We start from the raw sequence: 15,903 nt of genomic DNA, 5'->3' as shown, positions 1-15,903 counted from the left end.
AAAAGCTCAGGGATGTTTATTTTGTGATGGAGAGGATACAGCTGAACCTTCACATTTTGGGGCTGATTTGGAGTTGGGCGCAATATAAGGAGTCACTTTGCACCTTTGGTAAAACCATGCTGCCCTGCCGGTGGGGCAGATGTAAAATGTGCATTTGAGATTTAGATATGAGAGGGACATGTCCACACTCAAACCTACATTGCAGTGTAACAATAAAGCTGTCCAGCATTTGTGGGCTACATGCAAAAGCAGCCAGTATTTACCCCACATGCAAAAATAAATAAAGGCAGTTACACCCCTTGAATTGCAACATAGCTTGTCCAAGTGCAAAGTTATGCTGGGTACACACCATACGATGGTGTCATGCGATGTATCGTTAGATGCTGCATGTAACAGCACCGCATCGTTCATTGCATCATCCCATCTGCCATGCAGAATAGCCAGGGAACGATGGATCGGGGGAAACATTATACAAGGTGTACGATATAGCGTTCCGTTCAGCATGAAATAGTGTATATCCAGCTTTACTCTCGTTTTCCTTTGCTCCCAAACTCAGAATCAGCCCCTGTTGTTCTAAGACTTGTGTAACAACAGCAAATGAAATATGCCACTTTAACCTAAGAGCGCCACAAAATGGATTTAATAATAATGTTAGTAAATGAATTATAAAATTAAGTTACAACAAATAAATAAAAATGATGTTCCCATGACTGCCTCTGACTTTGTGTAAAGGGCACATATTATATACCACTATATATAGAATGAGAAATTAAATGAAAAATTTTTCCTGTAACAGATGCAATTTGAGTGTGTGAAAAGTGTCTAAAGTTCTAAACACGAAGGTGCCAACAACCCCAGGATATGAAGGGGTTAAGAACGGTGTCACACAATGTAAATAAGTGACAGGGTGGAGTTATGAGCAGGATACAGGGCCACACTCTGGAATTTAACTCTATGGAAACTTGTTTTTTTTTAGAAATTCAAATATAGAAAGTGCAGAAAACATACTGTTTCAAGATATAATAGTAATACAGGTTGAGTCTCCCATATCCAAAATGCTTGGGACCAGAATTATTTTGGATATCGTATTTTTTTAATTCTGGAGCATTTGCATAACATAATGAGATATGTTGGGGATGGGACCCAAATCTAAACACAGATTGCATTTGTGTATTATATTATCACCTTATACACACAGCCTGCAGGTAAACATATACAATATTTTTCAACATTCTGTTCATAAAACAGTTTGTGTACATACACAGAATTCATTTATGTTTCATATACAGCTTATACACACGAGAACATATATAAGAATTTATACTAAATTTCTAATCATTTTGTGCATTAAACAAGTTTATGTACATTGAACCATCAGGAAGCAAAAAGTGTCACAATTTCAGTCCCGCTCAGAAAATTCTGTAGTTTAGAGTATTCCGTATTTCCGAATATTTGGATATGGGAGACTCAACCTGTAACACAGTGGTAATCTTTTTAGTAAACCTTCCCAACAATTACAACATCAAATCTAGACCATGTGTTTGTTATTTCAATATTAAAGTGCAGTTAAATTAACCAATTATACAGAAAAAAAAAAGTAATGAATGATATAATAAAAAAAAAATCACTTTGATAAATAATCTGCAATGTAGGGACGGGTATTCGTAGGCTGAATGACAGCACCTAGATCTATTTATGTGTACAATCGGAGCACTAACCGAGCACCGCCAATTGCCGGCTATCAGGGGTGTAACTAGGTATTTGAAGGCCCCATAGCAAAAGTTTGTAAGGGCCCCTATGTGCCACACGATAGTGAAAAATGTGTATAACACAGGTAACTTTGACAAAAAAGATGGGCCCCCCTAAGCTCTGCACCCCTTGTGAAACCCAGCTCCTATCTACCACCCAATGCTGAAAAATGTATATAACACATAACTTTGACAAGGAAGATGGGCCCCCTAAGGTTTGGGCCCCAAGGCAGCTGCACCCCTTGCACCTATGATAGTTACACTCATGCCGGCTCTGTACTATGTTGTGTCAGGTTAATGAGAGGTTTATTATTAAATGGAGAGCATTTTGAACAACATGTAGATTTAGAACTTCTTATAAAAAAAAATCAAAAAGGAGGACATTATACAAACTTCGATTGATATGAAATATAACATACCACCAAATTAATTTAAGGGGATCGGTATGAATGACTGCCGGACGAGAGCCCGGTGGTCAAAATCCTGACGCCGGCAGGCCGAACAGCAGAGATCCCGACAGAGGTGAGTAAACTACCTAACCCTCCCCTCTCTCCCCCCCCTAAACCTGCTTTAGGGGTGCCTAACCGTAACCTCCCCCCTTAGTGCGTAACCCTAGCCTCCCCCCTGGGGTGCCTAAACCTAACCCCCCCTCCCTGCACCCTAAACCTAACCCTCCCAGGGGAGTGCCTAACCCCCCCTTACCCTACCGGGGGGGTGCCTAACCCTAAATCCCCCCGAGGTGTCCTAAACCTAACCCTCCCCCCCGCGGCTGAGGACGCGCAGACCGTACTTACCTCGTTCGGTCCCGCATCATTCTGGATTCCGGCGTCGGGATTATGATAGGCGTCGGTATTTCGATGCCCATCAATAATCCCTAGCCGGCATTCTAGCGTCGGGATTGTGACCATGACTGCATCCCGAATTTAAGAGAGAGATTTACTAAAGCTTCTAAAAGTGGTGGTGTTCCTCATAGCAAGCACTCAGATGCTAGCTATCATTTCTCTAGTCTAGAATATGATAGACAGAATCTAATTGGTTGTTATGGGTAACACCACCACTTGTCTGTTTTAGAAGCTTTAGGAAAATTTACTCCCAAAAGTTTGTCTTAGTGGGAGATATATCAAAGTTTGGAGAGAATACAGTGGGGAGAGACCAATCAGATCTGTCATTTTACAGTCTGTGGGGGCAATTCCCGGGAACTCATTCCCGGCGCTATTCAACATCGCACTGACAGAGGAGATCCTATCAGGTAAACCAAACAGTTTATTTTTGGAAGGATTGAAGAAGATAGGAGAGGAGGCAAAGAATCCCCAGGGAAGAACATGCCACAGGCTTTATCATCAGACACAGATGCCTGTACATCAGGGAATCTTGCACAAGCATTGTTGGGTTTTATTATGATCCCTTCAAAAAGAAGGATTTTTCAATCACACTTCATTGCAGAAATAGAGTCTTCCTTATCCTGAATTATTACGTAAAATTTGTCCCTCGTTCTCTTAGCTTTGCTCGAGAAATTGTGGCATGGTGGGCTCCCCGATACATACTTTCTGGTCATGTCCAGTAAACCAGCCACATTTACAAAGTATTCTATACTGCAATGAATGAAAAAAAGAATCACCAGGGAAGATGAGCAACGCTCAGCTCTCTAGCGGCAGCAGTAATGTCGGGTGCACATTGGAGCGATGTCGTTCCGATTTGGTTAAATCTGAACAACAAATCGTGCATATCGTGTAGTGTATATGCACGATATGTGCGCTCCCGCAGTCACATGCAACGTCGTCAGGTTGCATCTGAAACTAAACATTGGCTACTATATGTTTTGCATGGTAAAGCATATTGGTATGCCCCCTGATGAAGACTAGCGCCTGCGATAGCATTCACCTACAGTGGGTCTTTGATAAATAGGTTTGCTCTGAAAATTAATTTAGGACATTACTCCTGTAACAGGCATTTTGGGTTTTCATACAAACCAGCAGTCAAGGGCAGAATACTGAGGAAGACGAGGAGGAGGAGGCATAAAATGAGATCCATCCCTCACCATATGGGGGATTAATACTTCATCACAGAGGAGGAAAGATTTGTTGATAATAAATACTTGGGCTATGAACCAACATAGAAATGGAACCTGTACGACTTCCAGGTGGACTGCTAGAAATTTATTGGGTCTTCTTTTCTAATGAGGAATATTTGATAATTGGAATGTACAAAATAATGCGAGAGGTTTAAAATTGGGGAATACTAACGATTCTGTATAGTTAATCTCAATCTTACATAAAAGTTCTAAAAAAGGAAAAGGAGATAATTTATAAAAAGGCTGGTGTGACTGCGGCCATGGATAAGGATAAATTGGGGCAAGTAAGCAGCTGCGATAAAGGAATAAATTGTGAATGTCTGGTTGGTCAACATTTTTATTGTTTCTCAGTTACGCTGGCAGGTACTGGGGAGCTCAGGCAGTAGCAGGGGAATCTCGTGCGCCGGGCGAGGGCATCAATGCAATGCATCGGTATTGATTTTTCTTTTTTTTCTTTTAAGTTTTAAATTGGCCGGTACCAGGCGGCACTTCACAAAAATTACAGAAGCACCGTGCATTGACGCAGAGCCTGCTGGGAGGAAAGTCACTGTGATACAGCAGAGTCTCCAAAACTGTCTGAGTCTTTGGTTACAGCCTACATGTGATGGACACAGCTAGGATGGATTTGTTTTTGATTTTCTCCTATTGGTGTGTGCATCTACCCCCTTCTTCTTTGTGTAGATGTTTACTGTGAAGAAGAGTATATACCTACTTATGTCTACCAGAAAAGACCACTACTGGGGCCACTGCATAATGGGGGATCACTACTGGGGGCACTACTGGAGTCCAGCATAAGTGGAACCTCTCCTGGGGCACTACTACCGGGGGACTGCATAAGGGGGACCACTCCTGGGGCAGAAGGGGTACTGAACAGGTGGGACAATTACTGGGGGCACTGTATAAGGGGCACTGCGTAGAGGGAGGATCTCTGTTGTGGGCACTACTGGAGTCCTGCATAAGGGGGACCTCTCCTGGGGCACAAGGGGCACTGCATAGGGAGGACCACTACAAGGGGAACTGCATAGGGAGGACTACTTCTGTGGGCACTATATAAGGGGCACTACTGGGGGACTGCATAAGGGGGACCACTCCTGGGGCACAAGGGGTACTGCACAGGGGGGAACAACTACTGGGGGCACTGTATAAGGGGCACTGCATAGGGGGGATCACTACTGAGGGCCTGCAGAAGGGCGACCACTACTGGGGGCAATGTATAAGGGGGCCTGCATAAGAGGGACCACTACTGGGGGACATTGCATACTGGGGGTACTGTATAAGGGGCACTACTGGGGGGACTGCATTAAGGTGAACATGGAGTGAAAGCACTGCTCCCAGAGTGACGAGAAAGGGGTGTGTGTCATGGTTATGGCTTTTTCCATGAGACCACGGCCCCTTAATTTGTTTGGGCACGCGCAACAATATGCCTGGGGGCACCAAAAAATATACTCGCTTACCTAAAAATTTGGGCTAGGGCCGGCCCTGACTGTGGACATAATATGTAAGGAGAACTACTACTGTAGGCATACTGTGTAAGGCAGGGCTCGACAAATCCCAGGGGCCAGGTCGCGATAGCAACCAGATTTATCAGGGAGGGAGGACTGGAGGAAGCAGTGCCCCAGCGGAGATTCATGGGCTGCCATTTCACAGGAGTGCATGTGCTGACAGTGACTCCTGCGCTGACTCTGCTCTCTCTTCCATCCCAGCTGTCCGGCTGCATAGACCTCCGGTAAGAAGTTCTATGCATGGCCGGGGAGTTTATAGAAGTGGAGATGTTACCAATAGCAACCAATCAGATTCTACTTATCATTTATTCTAGCACCTTCTAGAAGATAATAGCTAGAATCTGATTAGTTGTTATGGGTAACATCTCCACTTCTATAAACCGGCACTTTAGTGAATATTCCCCTTAATCGTTGTTCCACTTGAGTCTTCAGATTAGTGATGTACCATGTACTTGAACAATTGCGGAATAACACTTCTCTTAGGCCGGATACACATCCGGTGATTTATTGTACTATATTTTGTTCCGATGCGGATCCGAATGATATATCGTCCATATCGCTCAATTTGTACGCTCAGTCGCACGTTTGTGTGTGCCGTCAGCAATGTCATCCCATCTTATGTGCTGCACGCCAGATGGGACAACGTAGCTGACGGCATATAGGCGAATGCAGGATGGAAGGGTATATCATGCGGTCATACACCAGATCAAGCAGTATGTACAGCCGCTGATATAGCCTTCCATTGGAATTCAGGTCAGCTGGAATACACATCGTTCTGATGTGTACCTTACCTAATTCTGGGTGTTGGATACAAAACCAGGCACACATCAAAACGACGTCCAAAATACGCGATGGTTGTTTTCCTTCATCCCAGAACATACAATATAGAGCGTACACACTATGCAATCTTACGAACGACAGCACGATATATCATAATGGAGCATTGTATCCAATTAATCTATTCTGTACACACTAAGCAATCATTGTGTAGATCACTGGCAGTTCAGGTGATGTCTTCAGAGGAAAGATTGGACCAATATATCTTGTTGTCTTTTGGAAGAGCGTATACACTGCGCGATGTGCACTACATCGTTCATGACATCTTTCCATCTGACGTGCAGCACATCATATGTGAATATGCGATGAACGATGCACGTGAACACGTGATAGATCATACACACTATGCAATGTGGCCAATCACCTAATATATACCCCAACTAATTTTCAGTATTTTATTATTCTACACATCTGAACGGCAGGAAAACATGGTGGAATAATAGTATCACGTAATGAACTTAATTGTATTCTCTGTACACAGAGCTGTTCTGACATTCAGCAAACGTTTCTAATGCTGGGCATACACGGCAAGATAAAATGTCTGTCAGACCGGCAGACATTTTATCTGGCCGGCTGCCAGCCGCAGATGTCCGCGGCATACACTGTGAGAGAAATCTCACAGTGTATAGCCCGACATCTGCGCTCCGCCCCCGGGGGAGGAGACATTTCTCTGTTCCTTCCATAGGAAAGAACACAGGAAATGTCTGTCTGTCGGCCGCGCTGGGCATACACTGCCCGATGCAGCCGACAGTTACCGGGTAAATATCGCATCGGACGGGCATGCTGGACAATCCAGCATGCCCGACCGAGCAATATTTAACCCTCGGTCGCCCCCCCACGCTACAATTATCGCGGCGATCTGCCGATATCGGGTGGATCGTCCCGATAATTGCAACGTGTATGGCCAGCATAACTGACATACCCCAAAGTTATCTGTACCGCATGCGTTAAAGATACAAGCTCCATTAGAGATGTTAACATTAAACACTACTATACAGTTTCGAAGTAAATAAGAGGTAACTGTATACCAGACAGATGTTTGTATTTTACTTTAAATACACAAATCTGTTCAACAGTCCTGCATGTTAATTTAGGAATAAAACTGTTCAAATTGCATAAAACTGTAATTATATAATATAAATTATGCACAGACCACAAATTCCACTAATTTTAATCAATATTTAAATCTTCAGACTGATGACCAAGAGTCTTCCTGCCTTATGGCTGCTTAGCCCACAGAGTCAACAACATCTGATGTAAGTGTATAAAGCTTAGCGTTGGCCAAGGTCACTAATTATTGACATGGATGGCAGCCACTAGTTAGTGACAAACTGAGGGGTCCATGTATCATTATATATTTGCAGCTATGTTTTCGGGGGTTAACCGCAAATATTTAGTATACCCCTGATGTATTAAGGAGGGACCGCAGCAGGTATCGGAGATACCTGCTGCGATCCCTCCATTCCCGCAGGCAGCCGCATCCCCAATAGGTTTCTATGGGGGATGCGATGATGCCAGATTTACCAATATCCAGAATGCGATGCATTCCTGATATTGGCCCCTTCAGCTAACGCCATCTGAAGATGTCGTTAGCCGCTGTAGCCTATGGGCTACACATCTCAAATAGCTGGCGGAGAGTTCCTCCGGGACCCTCCCTCAGCAACGGCCACTGCACATATGCAGTCAGCGGGACAGGGCATGCGCGGCAGCTCTCGGGCACATCGCAGGGACGGGTTCCTTTTGGAGACCCTTCTCCCTGCATATACCGGTACATGGGCGGTACTGGGATGCCCAGATCACTTTGCAAGTGCAATCATTAATAAAAGGGGGCCTGAGTACTTTCACTCCCTTCCATCAAGGTATCACATACAGGCAAAATGAACCCATCCAGACAGTGCCGTATTAACTACAGGGAAGACGGGGTGGTCGCCCAGGGGCCCACACACACAGCTACATAACCAGCATGGGGGGCGCTGTGGCATATGTGAACAGGTGTTTCTGTAGGGCATCATGTGAACTGGGGGCACTACAGTGATTTAGTACATTTGTGGTGCTGAGAGTAATTACACATACTTTTTAATAACATACACACTATACCATATAAACAATTTTATTGGTAGGGACACCCACAAACCTTAATCCAGCCCTGCACCTGTGGTCAACTCAAGACACTTTTTAAAGACTGGATACCATAAAACGCATCATTATAAAAGTTTTGACCATCTTCCATATTTATAAAGCACAGGTACATAGCAACATTTCACATCGCTGTAAGACAGTAATCAGGTATAGACTCATTGCTAAGAATATGAGAAGAAATAGGAGTCACAGAGCAGCAGTAGAGTCAGAAACAGATGCTGCGACCATGTGCAGATAACAGGAGGGACTTCATCATCTAATAAATAAAACCTCTGAAAAAGTCAGACAAGACATCACAACAACAAATGCAAAGAAACGCAAAAGCCCCTGGATTTGGCAGAACTTCAAAGGGTAGCTGCCAAATTCTCATCTCTATTACCAATGTCAGGATATCTCCATGTATTCTAGCTAGACGGGCTCCCAGTAGTGTCTCAGTTACATGACCAAACCCTACGGAAACTAAAGCATCCCAAAGATCATTACCTACATCATATATGTATACACAGATATACTGAACATTGCTTCACTGGATGAACAGATATATCTGTATTTGCTTTCATTGAGTATATATATATATATATATATATATATATATATATACACACACACATACACACTTTTAATAGATGCTACAGTCACGTTTTGGTGACCTGTATTGTGTTTCCATGCAGAATCAGCACCCTATTGTGGCTATAGGACGAGGATAATGACAAAACCCATGATAGACATTGGCAGCTTCAGGATTACCGTCAATGGGTAATTGTAGGTCAAGCCCTTGCTTAGAGCCCGGTAACAGTGTAAAGATCCACGGCAGTGCTCACCTGTCCCGGGGTCCTTGCTCGGGTGAAGTCCGGGAGGGCAGTGGGGCGGCCGGAGCAGTGCAGGGCGCAGAGAAAGCCGAGTAACAGAGCGATCAGAGCGCATCCCATGTAGACGGCGCAGCGCAGCACCAGGTCAGTGAGCTTCAGCTCTCCCCCAGGCGCCCCGCCGCTCTGCCCGGCCTCCTGCTGCCCCAGGTGTAGTAGTGACAGGAGCAGCAGCCCGAAGACGGCGGCCAGCATGAGGCGAGAGGACGGAGACTGGGGGCAGCGGGGCGCTGTACTCTGGCTCCCGTTGCTCGGGGGACACAAGCTCCATGCTGCGTTCTTAGCGTCCTCAGCGCAGTAGTGTGGCCCGAGGATGAGCTGCGTGCACGGGGGAGGGATGCCCGGTCCTCCCCTCCTCCTGCAGATGGCATGATTCACCAAGCCAGGTTCCATGTCACCGCCCGGGTCACTGCTAGGCTCCTCTGCCCCGCCGGCCGCGCCATGGCTCCCATTCACATTCATAGCGCTCCACCATCCCCCGCCGCGGCCGAGCGGCTCATCTCCCACTAGCGGCGGCTGCTGCGAGCTCCGAGCCGGCTTCTCCTCCGCTTACTCTCTCCAGCAGCAGAAATCTCCTCCCTAAGCCCCGTGTCTGTCAGCCGTTCTCCAGCCTCTCCCCGCCCAGTCCCGCTGTGAGGAGGTGGCACCGTGCGCTGCTGTGTTTGTGTACAGGACGCGGCGTCACAGGGCTCCTCATCATCTCTGTTGTTATTGCTCACTCTACCTGTGCTGCCTGCCCTGTCTATCTGTGCTGCCTGCCCTGTCTTATCTGTGCTGCCTGCCCTGTCTTATCTGTGCTGCCTGCCCTGTCTTATCTGTGCTGCCTCACCTGTCTTATCTGTGCTGCCTCACCTGTCTTATCTGTGCTGCCTCACCTGTCTATCTGTGCTGCCTGACTTGTCTATCTGTGACTACCTGACTACCTGTATTGTCTGACTGTATACCAACTGTGCTGCCTAACTGTACACTACCTGTGCTGTTTAACTACCTGTGCTGCACAGGGCCGGATTAAGGTGTGAGGGGGCCCTGGGGCAACAACTTTGTGGGGGCCCCTATCAATATAATTGTATATATTTATATATACACATACACCACACACATTTATTTATATACTTACACACACATACAGTCACACAGAAAAACACATATATACACCACACATGCATGTGTCACACATACTGTACATTACACACAAACATACATACAAGTCACAAGCACACACTTACCTTGCACCATCTGCCCTGCATGTTGTGGATGGGGAGGGGACCTGGCAGGAAGGCACCATGTTATTAAGCTCCTCCCCCTCTTGCGGCTTTGGCCGCGATTTGCGAGTCCATCGGAAAGGGACGGAGCCAAATGACACAATTGTAATGGAAATGCATCATACTGGCTCTGCCTCCAGCCGATTGACCCGCAAATTGCAACATTTTGCCGCGAGGTGGGCGGGGCTTAATTACGGTGCCTGCTCTTGTGCAACTGCTGCTGTGTTGGGGCCCTTTAGGTGTGGGGACCCCGGGATGACCGCCCCTGTTGCCCCCCCTATAATCCGGCCCTGGTGCTGCATGATCGTACACCTCGTGTGATGCCTGATTGTACACCTCCTGTGCTGCATGACTGTACGTCTCCTGTGCTGCACGACTATACACCTCTTGTGCTGTATAGCTATATACCGACTGCCCTGCCTAAATACATGTGCTGCATGACTGTATTCCAGCTGTGCTACTTATCCTAGCTGACTGTACATGTCCTGTGCTACATCACCTGTGTTGTGTGACTACCTGTGCTGCTTGAATGTACAACGCCTGTGCTGCCTGAATGTACATCACGTGTGCTGCCTGACTACCTGTGCTGTTCACTACTGTCGTACCTGACTACTTGTGGTGCTTAACTACCTGTCACCTGACTATACACCTTGTGTGTCCTTGACTGTAAACTACCTGTGCTGCCTGACTGTACACTACCTGTGCTCTCTGACTGTACACCACCAGCGCTGCGTGACTACCTGTGCTCTCTGACTGTACACCACCAGCACTGCGTGACTACCTTTGCTTCCTGACTGTACACTGCCTGTGCTGCCTGATTGTACACTATGGGGTATATTTACTAAAGTGCGGGCTTAGAGAAATGGAGATGTTGCCCATAGCAACCAGTCAGATTCTACTTTTCATTAATCTAGCACCTTCTAGAAGAAAATAGCTAGAATCTGATTGGTTGCTATGGGCAACATCTCCACTTCTAAAAACCCGCACTTTTGTAAATATACCCCTAAATGTGCATGCTGACTACCTATGCTCCACGACTGTACACTATCTGTGCTGCCTGACTGTACAATACCTGTGCTGTATAACAACCTGCTGTGCCGCCTGACTATACACCTGTTGCGCTGCCTGACTGTTCACCACCTGTGCTGCCTGACTGAACACTACCTGTGCTGCGTGACTACCTGTGATGCCTGTCTGTACACCACCTGTTTCGTTTAAATGTACATCTCCTGTATTGCCTGTCTGTAGACTGTCTGTACTGTCTATGTCACCTCACTATCTGTGCTGCATGAATGTACAATACCTGTGCTGCATGATGTACTATGACTTTGCTGCCTGATTGTGCACAACCTGTGTTACCTGACTACATGTGTTGCCTTACTGTACACCACATGCACTGCCTGACTGGACACCTCCTGTGCTGCATGACTGTATACCACCTCTGCTGCGTGACTATACTGTATGTTTGGAGGCATTGGGCACAGGGTTGCTTAGAAGATCTTTTAATTTCCATATCAGTTCATCTATAGGCCCAGTGAGTTCAACTGTCATTGCTGTTGCCATAGCTGTTTCTGTTGTAACAGGTGGGTGTGGGGGGTGTGCCTACTTTCATGCAGGTGTGGTCGGGCACTTACCCCCTATCTCTAAGACTCGCACCTTGACGCTCCTGTCGAGGGTCCTGGAACCCAGGTTGGACACGGACAGTAAAGGCTGGGACTCCCACTCACAGACCCTGCAAGGAAAACACACGCTGAGTTGGGGTGACCTCCACTGGGATCAGTGGATGGTCATCATTAGCACTTTTAGCATAAGACTGATTACACTTACGTGACAAGTACCAGGGTGCAACCCGAAGGAAAATGCCAGAAAGGGGAAAGGGACGACACACAACACAAACAGCACACAAAACACAGATTACGCTCACTGACTGCACTCTTGTCCCCTTGGTGGATGAGTGGTCCTGATCTCAGCACCTGCAAATGAACAAAACAGCCCAACCCCACGGCTGCAATACCCCGACCTCTTTTTCTTAGCTTGTGCCACCCACAACAACCTGGAACCCTAACTCTAGCTGGCCTGGTGGACAACAATGGGCACAGTCTGAGTGTGGTGCGCTCCCTTACCATGCTATGCCTAGACTCTCCAACAATGCATATCCCCAATAATGCAGTAACAGTTGTAGACAACAGAAAATACAATTGCAGAAGCCAATACAAAACCGGTACCTTACCACAGTCTACCTTTACAGGGGGCCTGAATCTCCTGCGGTCAAGAGATTCAGGACCTCATTAAAGGTAGGGACCCCATCTGCCTATTGCCGACTTTACAATGCCCACGGCCTAGCACCAACTTTACAATACCCACGGTCTAGTGCAGCCTACCGTGCCATACCTGGGCCTAATGCCCACTGATATGTGTGGGGCCTAGTGCCCCTCCTTCTGGTGCCACAGGTCTAGTACCTGACCATGACCCACGGGCCTAGTACCAGTCCTAGGATATTCGGCTGAGCCAAACCTGGCTTGGCCATGGCCACCGGGTGGTCTTCACCGGAGGTTGAATCCCTACCACAACCTTCGGGGTTCCTGAAGCCTTCACCTGGGCAGTGGCCGGCATTAGCTCTTTTTCATGGCTACTGCTGCCCAGGGCTTCTAATGCCTTCAGTGACCCTACTTCTGGTGGGGTCGGTGGTCTTCACCCGGCGGCGGCCATTCAAGCTCTTTTGTAATGGGCACGCGCTCTCCGGGATTTCCGGTGTCTTCTTCTTTGTTCTTCAGGAGCTCTTCACTGCTCCTTCCTGGCCGTCGGACTGCCTGCCACTCCCTCCCTCATTAATACAAGCCGGCGCCAGGGGGCGGAGTGATGATGCGGGGAGCTGCAATTGGCTCACCGCGAACAGGCAGCCAGCGAGGGATGTCCATGGCGAGCCAATCGCGGCTCCCTGCCTCATCACACCGTGATTGGTTCGAGCTGCCACATGCTGATTGGCGGGGTCTGAATCCTTGCAAATTCAGGCCCACCGCCGTCACACACGTGGAGGTAGTCCACAGCTACCTCCACGCCTGCCGCGGACTCTGGGTGCCGTGGTGGATGGGGACAGGATCACACAAGATCCCGTCCCGCCGCTCCGCTCACTGCTGCCGCTGGACCCCGCCACACCAGTAAACTGGGCCAGGATCTCTCCGGAACCCATCCCACCATGATACCATGGTCCCCTCCAAACTCAGGCACGTCCACCCCTCAGGCGTGGAAGGTGAGGGCGTCCAGTAGCAGGGCCAGTGACCGCATCAGTACACTGGCCCTTGCTACACTATTCTGGCAATATCTGTTGCCCTCTTGGTGATAGCATTCCTACAATTTTGTTATCTATTGACAGCACGACCATCTCCTCTAGCCCACGAGTGCGTTGTCTTGAAGTTGTTCTTGACTCCTCCCTCTCCTTCAAACCACACATCCAATGCCTCTCGCAGTCCTGCCGTCTCCATCTCAGAAATATCTCCAGGATCAGACCCTTTCTCACCCTGGAGGCAACTAAGACCCTCATCCACTCACTGGTCATCTTCAGATTGGATTACTGTACCCTCCTACTTTCTGCCCTCCCTGCCTCCCATCTCTCTCTACTCCAAGCTGTCCTCAATGCAGCTGCTGGACTCATCTTCCTCTCCAAACACACTACATCTGCCTCCCCTCTCCTACATTCCCTACACTGGCTCCCCTTCCCCTCAGAACCCAATTCAAACTTATCACACTGACATAGAAAGCCCTCACCATTTACATCTCTGACCTTATCACCCTTCACACTCCCGCCCACCCACTTCGCCCCACAAATGAATACCGCCTGTCTTGCCAACTGATTACTTCCTCCCACTCCCGTCTCCAATATTTCACCCATGCTGCTCCCCACTTTTGGAATTCTCTCCCTCTTTCTATCAGACACCGCTCTACTAATCTTCAAATAGGCTCTCAAGACCCACTTCATCAAAGCCTTCCAGCTGTCATCCTAACCAACTGCTCCATGCTCCTTCCTCACTATCTATCCCATCTGTGTCATCCCTGTCTGTCTGCCCCTCCCCTTTAGAATGTAAGCTCTCACGCAGGGACCTTTTCCCATACTTGCTTCTCCTTCCCCTACTTATACTACCTATCATTTACTCTTAACTTCCCACAATGGCACCTAACACTTGGTTGCTGATGCCCTGCTGCTTGTGTTATGCAGCAATGTTTATAAACCATGTGCTTGTGCTACATTGTTTAGTACTGTAATAACTTTTTCTTGTGTGCTCATTTGTTTTTTTACTTTGTAAGGCGCTACAGAACTTTTATTTATTATGTGACTCTCGGGTCATTAGGCCCTGCCTCATCACGGAAATATGCAGCAGGTCCGTGAGGAGGGTGCAGAGATCAGCAAATACTGCTCAGAGGGAAACGGCAGTTGCCCCTTTTGTGCTTAAATTTAACTTTAATGTGGGGCAAAGGAATTCTGGGGCATATAAAGGGCAGTGATATCGGTGGGCAGTGCCTGCTGACATCACTGCCAGGGGCTGGACCAAAGCAGGGATTAGTTCAACACTTGTGCAGAACAGTTTTCCATTTGAAATGCCGGGGTACAGAGTAGCAGGGCACAGTCACATTGGATGCGATAATGTTCCCGCTAGGCTGTTTAGCGGGGCGTTGATCCCTGCCCAATTTTAAAGTGTCAAAATGCACCCTGCCCTTATAGCGGCACCAGCTAAACCAGCCTGCTCTGTGCCATCCCCACCCGCGGTGTTAGGATCTGTGTTTGTTGCGGACCCGGGGTGGAAACAGGAGCAGTCACCGGAACAGATTTAAACTGAAAGGTGTGTTGTTTAATATGACTTTTGGTAGACATGAACAATAATAATACTGATTAACATCTGTGACCGAAGGAACAATAATGATGCAACGAATGAATGTCCAGATCAGTGACAGAACTAAAATAAAGTCTTGATTAACTAAGGTAACTGTGGAGCTGAAGGAAAAGTCCAGTAAGTCAGTGGTAATAGCAGGGTAAGGAATCCGGGAATACTGTGATAATAGCTGAAAGGGAAATCAGGTAATGCTGAGACGATGGCTGAACAAGGTTATCCAGAAACGCTGTAATAGTTGCTGAAAGGGAAAGCAGGTAATGCTGAGATGATGGCTAAACAGGGTGTCGAAGTCAAATAATTGGATGTGATCGTTTGCAATTATTATCTGACGATCTAGTCTGTTGCCTGGTAAAGAGTAAATCGGACGCATGCTTTGCATCGGCGCAATCCGAAGCGCACAGATGCGTATATATATATATATATAACATTCAAGGTTTAGTCAAGTGTGTGAGAAACAGGTTCCATGCGTATGTCTGTGTGTGTTTGCAATGCATATATATATATATATATATATATATTGAGAAGCTCCGCATACAGATACAGTATGTCTGTGGCGATTGAAGTGTAACACAGAGACTGATATGCTCAGAGG

At 47.2% G+C, this 15,903-nt stretch overlaps 1 protein-coding gene across 1 annotated transcript in view; it reads right to left on the bottom strand.

The window, feature by feature from the left end:
• Positions 1-9,828, bottom strand: part of SNX25 (sorting nexin 25) — a 268,761-nt gene extending 258,933 nt beyond the window's left edge. The window contains exon 1 of the mRNA XM_088447009.1: positions 9,119-9,828. Coding sequence (XP_088303135.1) covers positions 9,119-9,625 — 507 coding nt within the window. The 5' untranslated portion in view covers positions 9,626-9,828. The remainder of the gene's footprint in view (positions 1-9,118) is intronic.
• Between the last annotated feature and the right edge of the window lie 6,075 nt (positions 9,829-15,903).

Source organism: Taudactylus pleione, unplaced genomic scaffold, assembly GCF_031769625.1.
Source record: "Taudactylus pleione unplaced genomic scaffold, aTauple2 ptg000408l, whole genome shotgun sequence".
Classification (NCBI taxonomy): Eukaryota; Metazoa; Chordata; class Amphibia; order Anura; family Myobatrachidae; genus Taudactylus; species Taudactylus pleione.
Note: the sequence above shows the minus strand (reverse complement) of the source record. Positions and strands in the feature narration are given on the sequence as shown.